Source organism: Musa acuminata, chromosome BXJ2-1 (genome assembly GCF_036884655.1).
Source record: "Musa acuminata AAA Group cultivar baxijiao chromosome BXJ2-1, Cavendish_Baxijiao_AAA, whole genome shotgun sequence".
Classification (NCBI taxonomy): Eukaryota; Viridiplantae; Streptophyta; class Magnoliopsida; order Zingiberales; family Musaceae; genus Musa; species Musa acuminata.
The window spans coordinates 11,398,146-11,408,347 of NC_088338.1; the positions used below are offsets into that span (position 1 = coordinate 11,398,146).

The following is a 10,202-nucleotide window of genomic DNA, read 5'->3' on the forward strand; positions in this document are numbered from 1 at the left end:
ATGAATGGTTTGGCCCTTTGTGTTTTTGAATGATTTGGGTATTTTCAGAGTTTTCCGTTAAATTTCATACATTTCGAGTTTAATAATGTAAGTTATTACAACACCATAAGTTCGTTCAATTTATTTTAATATTTTAACATGATAGATAACTATGATATAAATAATGATTTCATTGATTTTTATTTTTAAATGATTTCGACAATTTATAAGTCGGAGTTAAATGAATTTACGATAAAAATTTATAAAATCATATAACAATCCTTAAAGGACATGTCTTTTGTCATCTTAGCGGCGTCTTAACAAAAGGAGATCTCGGTGCAATTACGATATAAATAAGCGAGCGGTCACTTACGTCACGTCGCGTAATTGTCACGTCACTTACGTCACTTACATCACGTCACGATATAACAAAAGGATAACTATGATGTAAATAAGCAAGCGGTCTCTTACGTCACGTCATCGCCGCCGTTTACGCTCACCGCGGGCCAATTGACACGGAGATCTCGGTGGCGGGCTTGACGGCCTCCGCCCACGCTTCCGAATCCAGGTACAGCTTCGAGACCCTCCCGGCGACCCATGTCATGTCCGGCCGCGCCGCAGCCTCCTCCACGCACTGCAGCGCCAACCGGAGCAGCGCCTCCGCCGCCTCTACTGGGTACGAGTCCCGTAGCCTCCGGTCCACCCACCGCCTCACGTCGCCCTGTCGGTCCCCCTCCTTCCTCGCACCGATCACCTTCCTTGCCGCATCGATAAGGGACACTCGCTGGGATACCCGAACGTAGTCGCTCCCGCTCCCGGCCTCGCCACCGTAGCTGTAATTGAGCGGCTCCTCGCCGGAGATGAGCTCCAGGAGGATGACCCCGTAGGCGAACACGTCGGACCGCCGCGAGATTGTCCCGCCGGCGAGCTGTTCCGGCGTCATGTATCCCCTGGACCCCTCGATCCGCCTCCGGCGGCTGCCTATATTCCTGCCCCCCACCAGCGAGCGGATCGAGTCGGCGTCACCGTCCTCTTCGGCGGCGGCGGAGGTCTCACCAGCGAGATCGGCGGCGCCGAAGTGGCAGATCCTTGCGCGGAAACCGGGCTCGGTAACGATGACGGAGGAGCTCTTGAGCCGGTTGTGGACGGAGGAGTGGAGGTGGATGTACTCGAGGCCGTGCGCGATGTCGGACGCAACCTGCATCCTGGAGATCCAGGTGGACAGCGGGGTGAACTTACGGTTCCTCGGGTTGCGAAGGCAGTCGAGTAGGCTGGCGCCGGGGGTAAACTCGTGGACGAGGTAGACGAGGTCGCCTGCAAGGGAGGCGCCGAGGAGGCGAACGAGGCTGGAGTGGTGGGACTTAGCGAGGGCAGCGAGGCGGGCGGGGAGATTGGTTGGGTCGGGGCCGCGGAACCGGTGCTGGAAGACTACGACGTCCTTTCCGCGGAGGCAGCAGCGCCATCCGGCTTTGGCGCCAGGGAGGCGGTCGGAATGGAAGTTACCGGTGGCGGAGAGAAGCTCGGGGAAGGTGTAGAAGACGGGGGCCTCACGGAGGGCCTTGCTGAGGGAGGGGAGGCTGCAGTCCGAGGAGGAGGAAACCTTGGAGGCGGAGGAGGGGAACGAGATGAAAGAGACAGCAGCAGTGGCGCCGGCGAGGCGAGGCTCGCTACTGGAGCCGGTAGGAAAACCGCCGGACGAGGTGGCGACGGTGGAGGACGATCGAGAACTCGACCGCGGCCTGGGCTCGGAGGCAAGAGTGGCGCCCTTGGACTTGCACATGGGGGAAGGAGCGATCAGGTAGCGCCCGAATCGCAGGCGCTTGCGAAGGTCGTTTCACCGGTGGCGGGGGCTATGAAAAGGAGAAGAAACGGTTGGGATACGGCAGGAGATGTGACAAAAGGCAAGTCGGCGTTTGATTTGAATGCCACGTTTCTCGAACTATTGCGATCGCATGCGTTAGGCGCGTAGGCCTCACCCGGTCGAGTTAGTGGAATCAATCAGAGGCCATCGTGATCAGCTTCTCCTTTCATGGTAGTCAAAGCTGAACACAAATCTGGTATAGCGTTCGTCGCAAATCATTTCATATTTTATCGCATATATGAAGGATGTAGGATTGGGATTGGTAGGAGATGGAGAAATAAGAATTCTCTTTGGCCAAATATATACAATCTAATAAGCTTCTTTAGCCGCCGCTCTTTTCAGAAGTCCCTTAAGACGTCAAAATGACACCAGCATGATCTTAGCATAAAAAAGGGGCAAAGAAGTAGCTCTCTAACGCTGACTTGTGTTCATGAACTATTTATTACACGTCTTTCGCTTTCCAAGACGAATTAATGCCGTGAAAGAGACAAAAAAAAAAAACAAGAACAAGAAAAAGGAAAAGACGATGAGTTTGTTCATTGAAGTCTCATGCATCGGATCGACCATATCATTCGAAGTCCGTCGATATACGACCAAAGACTTGGGGAGATAGAAGGGACCGCAACTGACTTACAAGAGATGGTCGGTGGCAGTCACCTGACGTCTTATCCTTGTCAAGCGCGTCTTTTGGGACTACGGAGGGAGAAGGCTTGCCTCGAGAAACTCAACTCAGAGATGAGACAGTGAGCCATGATGAGCAAGATAAAAAATAGGTTTTTTTAATAGTAAATCATCACATAATCGTTAGGGTTAAATATATATACCGGATACTATTAATATTAATATTAATATTTTTATATTTAAAAATTTATATTAAGATTTTTATAATTCTAAAAATAAAATAAATAATTTTATTTATTTTTGTTGAATTTTGGATTTTGATGATGAAATCAATTGTCATTTTTCTATCTAATCTATATATTGAGATAAGTGTGCAGGATTAACTACGATGATAGTAAGACATGCAGCAGGTGTTGAGCCGGAGTCAAGATCAAGATCATGCCGGGGGTTCGAGAGTTTGTTAGAAATCCGGACGGTCGTCGGAGGTTTTGCGAGAACAATCCAAGAAGTCTAGGAGCTTACCAAAGAAGATCGTCGGAACTCGCCAAGAGGATCGTCGCAAGTCCAAGAGTTTGTCGGGAATCCATCGGAGCATCGTCAAGGGTTCGTCAGATGTTCGCCGGAAGAAACGATTGATGCACCGGAACACAAATTGTAGTTATAATGTCTTAATTATCGTAATTAGTAGGTGGATTAAGTTAAGATTGAGATATACTAGATACTATTAATATTATTATTTTTATATTTAAAAAATTATGTTAAGATTTTTATAGTTTTAAAAATAAAATAAATAATCTTATTTATCTTGACATCATTAATTATATTGACGAAAAATATAATACGTGACAACATGTGTTGGATCGGTATGAAATTGATGGACAAAAAACTAATTTCAATATCTCTTTTGTTTCTAACGATCTTATCGGTAAAAAGATAATTTTAACTTATCACGTGTCAAAAACAAAAGGGATGGTGAAATTATCTTTTTGTCCATAACTTTTGAATCGATCTAACACATAGTATGACGTATTGTATTTTTCGTCTCGATGAAATTAGGACAAATGAGATTATTTATTTCACTTTTATAATTATAGGAATCCCAATATAAATTTTTTTAAGTATAACGATGATAATACTAAATATAGAGAGTAATATATAATTAGTCCCAATATATATATGTATATATATATATATATAAAATGAATCTACCACCTTAACTTATTATCGTAGGAGTTAAAAGAGGATAATTTCAAATCAAATACATTTGATATCATAAACACGTGTCATTATTTATATTCTATTTATTTAGATCATAATTATTCTAAGTGATCTTATAGTTATTTAAATGACTTAAATAACTATATGGTCATGATACTCGAGAAACATGGACCATGGAAAAGAAGAATCTTAGGAAAATGCAACCCACCAACAAATCTTCCATAGTATAAGTAAGACAGTCACTGAGGACGCTAATGTGCCTCAAACAAAAGTACTCTTTTCCATTGCTTTCCGCTTTGCGTGTCTCGAGCGATTCCATGTTATCGTTATGTCACCTTGAACTGAATACTATTATCTTATATGATATGCACATTAACATCAAGGATTTCAAATGCATAGTGTTATACATGGCCACATTGTCAAGCATTTAGAAAAGAAAAAGAATATATATCGGTATGGTTGGAAAGAGTAGAAAAGAATAAAGAATGAAATTGTAAAGGTAAAAAAAAATATCCATTTTAATTAGAAGTCTATTTATACATGGTGAAAGAGAATATTTCTTTAACTAAGCAAAGAGATTTCCTCGTGCAGTAGAAAATCTCATCTACTATACAGTTGAAGAAATCTCTCTGTTATTAAAGGAAATATCTCGGTTATCAAGCTATTAGGTTTTGGTCGTATTTAAACTCCCATGAAAAGCTATTGGATATCAACTTGGTTCCGATCATCAAAGGCTATTGGAAATGAAAATTATGGTTCTTGCCTGATTCAATGAGAACGAGGGATTTAATATTGCTTGTTTGTTATTTATTTTATTTTCTCCTTTAATTATAATGATTTCTTTAAAGAATCTTACATGATGGGTGGTCATCCATCCTACATGGAGAGGATGGAGCGAAGTTCTTTGTCTAAATCATTAGTGTCATATATTTAGACAATATTATCAAGTAAACCGGAGGTCAAGAGTATCTCCGCCAAGAAGCATTGAGGATTCTTAATGACCCATTCTCGGATGATCAATCAAGAGTGCTTCACTCGAGGGGTTAGAGCTTCATATATTCTAATATACAAAGGAATGAGTAAAAGAGAGGTAGAGAGGGAGATTGAGAGGTCTTTGTTCTTTTATTCCTCATCTCCTTACATGAGCTTATATTATCATAAATGATATTGTCTATATCAATATAAGATTATATTGTTTTCGTTAGTTTACAATTAAAGGGATATGTTTGACCCTTTTATGTCGTAGTTTTCCAATATGTTGGAGGTTGGACCATGAGAGCATAAACTAGGTAGACATAAGCTTGACTTTTGCTAAGGCGCTATAGCGATTCCTAATACTGTATAATTGTCGGGTTTGGGTATTTTGAGATTGTTCGAATTATCTTGTCGATTTGGACATGTCAAGATATTAAGATATTCTCGATTGATATACGACCAAGGAAGATATTGAGTGTTTTCATTGGAAAGTTAGATACTACACATTTAAAATGATAAAAAATATTCACTCATGTAATTATCAAATATAACCATGAGCTTCTTCTATCATCATGTCTTTGTTGGACATGTTAATATATTCCGAATTGATATACTACCAAGAAAGGTATTAAGTGTTTTCATTAGAAAATTAGATGATAGGATGTGTGAACATTTAAAATGATAGAAAATATTCTCTCATGTAATTATCAAATATAACCATGAGCATCATCATGTCTTTATCGATCTAGACATGTCGAGATATTTCGGACTGATATACGACAAAGAGAAATATTAAGTGTTTTCATTAGAAAATTAGATGCTACAATGTGTTGAAATTTAAAATGACAAAAAATATTCTCTCGTACAATTATCAAATATAACCATGAGCTTCTCTTTATCGATCAGGACATGTCGAGATATTCCAGATTGATATGCGACTAAAGAATGTATCGAATGTTTTCGTTAGGAAATTAGATGTTACCATGTGTCGAAATTTAAAATGATAAAAAATATTCTCACGTAATTATCAAATATAACCATATGAGCTTCTATCACCATGTCCTTATCATAAACCAATTTATCGTTTACATAAATATTTGCAGCTCCAATTTAACAGCATAATGCAATCCCATAACCATGGCTTTGTTTTCCCGGAGTCGTTCAGACCATGGCCATGTTTGATATCTTGCGAAGGGAGTTGGGTGTCGCCCTCATCATTTATCATCATGGAGGTGGGGTGGGTTACTACAAATTTGGGTGCACTTTGGTCCGTTCTCCTTTCTGACTTTTGTTCACTGTTTTTTTCCATAATAAAATAAGGGTCTTCAACGAAAATGATGGGAAGAAGATTGATTATATCGACATGATTCAGATTTTTTTTTCTTAATTTGGTCGCGCACAATTTGGTCGAACAAAATGGAAAAAACAATCAAATCCTATTGACATCAACGAATATTTAGTTGAATAATAAACTAATGGAGAGAAAGAATTTTAGAAGACATCACTAAAATTTAGTGCTCACGCTGTTATAAGACGAAATCTTATTCAGGTCCAACTTTTGATTAAGATTATTTCTCTTTCGAACATGTCTATATAGAGATTTTAAATCGATCGTTAATTATTAGAATAATTATTGGATACTCAAATGATGAATATGTAAGTATTGTTCTCAATTTTCAGCGTAGAATACAAGAAAAATTCTTAATGAAGTCTCAAAATCTAAGTCATTAGCCTCCATGTAAGCCTCTAATACTAAAAAAATTAAACAATCATTAAAAAATGGAAAACAAAAAAAAAGGGATATCATGACACTTATGAAATCAAAAACCATTATTGAATAAAAGAAATCATTAAAGTGACTAATTATTAACTACTTAATAGCTAAATAAAATAAAATTAATTGATAACTTGTGGTATGTTAGAATTAAGAGGACAAGTTTTAACACGATGGAATTATGATCGAAGGCAAATCCAAAGTTCTTAATGGGCTCTGTTAGCTTCGAGACCAAACCCGTTAGGTTTAGCCCACGAGCTAGATATTGGTTTAGTTCGAATTGCCCTAAGCAACTCATGAACATGATCATACTCCAAAATATCGAATGAAAATAAAATTAATAAAATGCTACTAGAAATGATTTTGGTAAAAGACATGAGAGAAATCAACTCTTTATATTAGATAAGACTTGTACAATACTTGAAAGATATTATTTTTTAATAAATTTATAGGTTTAGAGGGAGTCTTTATTTATACTAGTTCTAAGTTTTAAAAATAAATCAACTAACAACATGAAATAATTAAAAAAATATAAAAAATAAAAGTGATAAGTGGGCAACCTTAGGCTCTTTGAAAATAATCTTTCCATGATGTTCTCGTATGGATCTTGGTACCTATTTATATATTGTCATGAGATCTTTAAAATCATATATTATACTCCTCAAGTACTTATATATTTTAAAAGATTTGAGGCTCCAAAGTGACTCCTTGATTAAGTTTATTTAGCTTCCTTTTTTGGAATTGACTTCATCAATTATTTTATAAAAGTCTTCCTTTTCTTGTCCCACATTAATTTCCTCTATTTAAGAAAACTCATCCTCGAGTTTATATGTGGATACAATGGATTCTCATTTGGAAAATAATCATACAAATATGTAACATCGAAGGTTTTTAAGATACCCCAATTATTTGGTAAATCAATTATATAGGTATTGTTATTGATTTTTTTAAGGACCTTATAGGGACAATACTTCTTCAGCTTTAATTTGTTGTAAGTGGCAATGAGAAATATATTTTTTCGTAAGTATACAATAATCATTACACTTTCCTGAACACCTTCTCTCTCCTATGCTTAAGAGTTGCTTCCTTATACTTAGCATTAGTAGCTTCCAACTTCTTCTTCTCTTTAGCTTGGATTGATTATATTTGCTCAACTATGTTGTTAGTTGCTACAAGAGTTTTTAGTAGGCAAATTAAATCCAAAACATGCTTCAACACTTTTTGTAAATAATAAAGAAGGATGACATTTCGAAAAAACTATGAAATACGATATTATAAACAAATTCAGCTTATGTGAGCATGAAATTTCATTATCTTGGCTTATCACCACAAATATAATGAATTAAGTCTTCAAAAATTCTATTAATTATCTTTGTTTGACTATCAATTTGTAGGTGAGATGTACTACTAAACTTCAAACTTGTATCAAATATTTTTCACAAGATTAACTAAAAATGAGATAGAAATTTAGAATTTTAATTAAAATGATTGATTTTAGTATCACATGTAGGTGCATGATTTATTAAAAGAATAGCCTCATAATATATACCGCATCTAAAGTCTTCCGAGATAATATAAAATAAGCCATCTTGGAGAACTAATCCATAACTACAAATATAGAATCAACTCTCCTTTGAGTTATTATCAATCTTAGTACAAAATCCATAAATTAATCCTCCTAAATACCTTTTGGAATTGGTAATGGTATATATAAATGAGTATTTTGCAATTGATCTTTGTCAATTTGATAAGTTGGATATTTTCTTACAAAATTATCCATAAATTAATCCTCCTAAATACCTTTTGGAATTGGTAATGGTATATATAAATGAGTATTTTGCAATTGATCTTTGCCAATTTGATAAGTTGGATATTTTCTTACAAAATTACCCACGTCCCTTTCTAATTGTAGCCATAAGCATTTCTCCTTGACACTTGCTATTGTTTTGTCTCACCTGAAATGTTCATTAAGTCTTTCTCCATATAAATGTCGAATAATTTTTTCTTGTAAGGACATCCTCGAAATGCATAGTTTGTTACCTTTGAATAAGTAACCATCATAGATATGAAAATCATCTGTAGGTTCTTATTAAATGCTTCTCCCAAACATATTTGAAGTCCTTATCTTCAGCATACAAATCCTTTAGGTATTGAAACCCCACAACTTCATTACTTAGAGAGACTAGTAAAGTTGCTCTTCTACTTAATATTAGGATCGAGTCGACACTAAGAGTGGGGGGGGGGGGGTTAATTAGTGCATATATAAAAATTACGTCGATTTGAAAACTCATTCAATGTAGAAAACCATTTTGATAAAGCTCATATCGGAAAGTGGGTGAAGACCAACTACCCTCTTATAATACTTTCTCCTTTTCACAGGTTTATGAGATAACCTTTACATAGCACTCTTTTACAAATAGTCCATCACACACCTCCCTTATGACTAACTCTAAGTACTAAGAGGAGGGAACTCAAAGTTTTAGCAGAGTTTACTTAGTTTTTTCCTAAAAAATTCTTGCTCCTTTCTTGCTGCCCAAGTGAGGTATTTATAGGCCCCAAATGGTTTCAAAAATAGAGCAAAAAATTTAAATTCTTGGGTCTTCTGGGTACAGGCAGTACCACAGCCTATACTGGGCGGTACCACCGCCTACAGCCTGACACTAGGCGGTACCACCGCCTGACACATTGTCATTGGGCGGTACCACCGCTTTACAGTCTCAAAGACTGGGTTTTTTGAATTTTCCAACTCACAAGCGATTCCACCGCCTATTCTGGCGGTGCCACTACCTGATCCAACTTTTGGGTCATTGAATGAGCCTCCTAATGAGCCCAAATCAATCCCAATTAAGGCCCAATTGGCCCCTAATTGAGTTAGCATGATTATAACAAAAGCTAACTCAATTAGGCCCCTAAACTACTTCGATCTTAGATAAATAATTATGAAGCATAAATCCTTTATCCGACATGTCATTGGTTCATCTGGCGCTTCGTCCGATCCTTCGGCCTGATGCTCGAATTCATGGCACGAAGCCTCTACGAACACGTCGACCGATCCTCCGGCCCGACGTCTAATCTTCTCATATGTTCACTCTGGCTCAATGTTCGATTCATCCTGCTTTAATTAATTTGCCTCTCCTTAATCAAAGCTAGTCCTACGTCACTCAAAACGTAGATTAAATCACAAACTCATCAATTGATTTCATCATCAAAATCCGAGATTCAACACTCAAAGCATCAGCAAGATGATTGGAAGCACCAAACTTATGTTCGATTTCATAATCAAATTGCTTTATATAGAAAGCCTATTTTACATATATCTTGTTTAAATGCTTCTAGTTTTTAAAATGGTTTAGCATTTTAAGGTATGAAAATATTACAAACTTACATGGAATCAAGTAACATTCCCAATTCCATAAAGCTTATATCATAGCATACAATTTTCAATGACCTCAATCTATTGAAACTTTTTTTTCTTCAAATAGTTGGGAGTGATAATATTGGTGAAACTTATAATGGATCTCTTGTAGAAAATAGCTCCTCACTTCTTGATAGTGTTTGGAGTAGGTATTCTCGAATGACATGAATCTTTTTTTTCATTTACATGAATCCTATTAGCACTCACAATGAACTCTAAGAAGATCAATCGATTTGTTAGGAAGTCACACATCTTTAAATTGATATATAATTTGTTGTGTTACAAAATAGTTAAGACTTACTATAAATAGTCCATATGTTCTTCCCTACTATGACTATAGATTAGAATGTCATCAAAGT

The 10,202-nt window shown here is 37.1% G+C and overlaps 1 protein-coding gene across 1 annotated transcript; it reads right to left on the minus strand.

The window, feature by feature from the left end:
* Window positions 1-296: 296 nt before the first annotated feature.
* LOC103996482 (lysM domain receptor-like kinase 3) lies at window positions 297-2,106 on the minus strand. The gene has a single exon (XM_009417407.3). The coding sequence runs from the start codon at window positions 1,757-1,759 to the stop codon at window positions 476-478; it is 1,284 nt and encodes a 427-aa protein (XP_009415682.2). The 5' UTR covers window positions 1,760-2,106; the 3' UTR covers window positions 297-475.
* Between the last annotated feature and the right edge of the window lie 8,096 nt (window positions 2,107-10,202).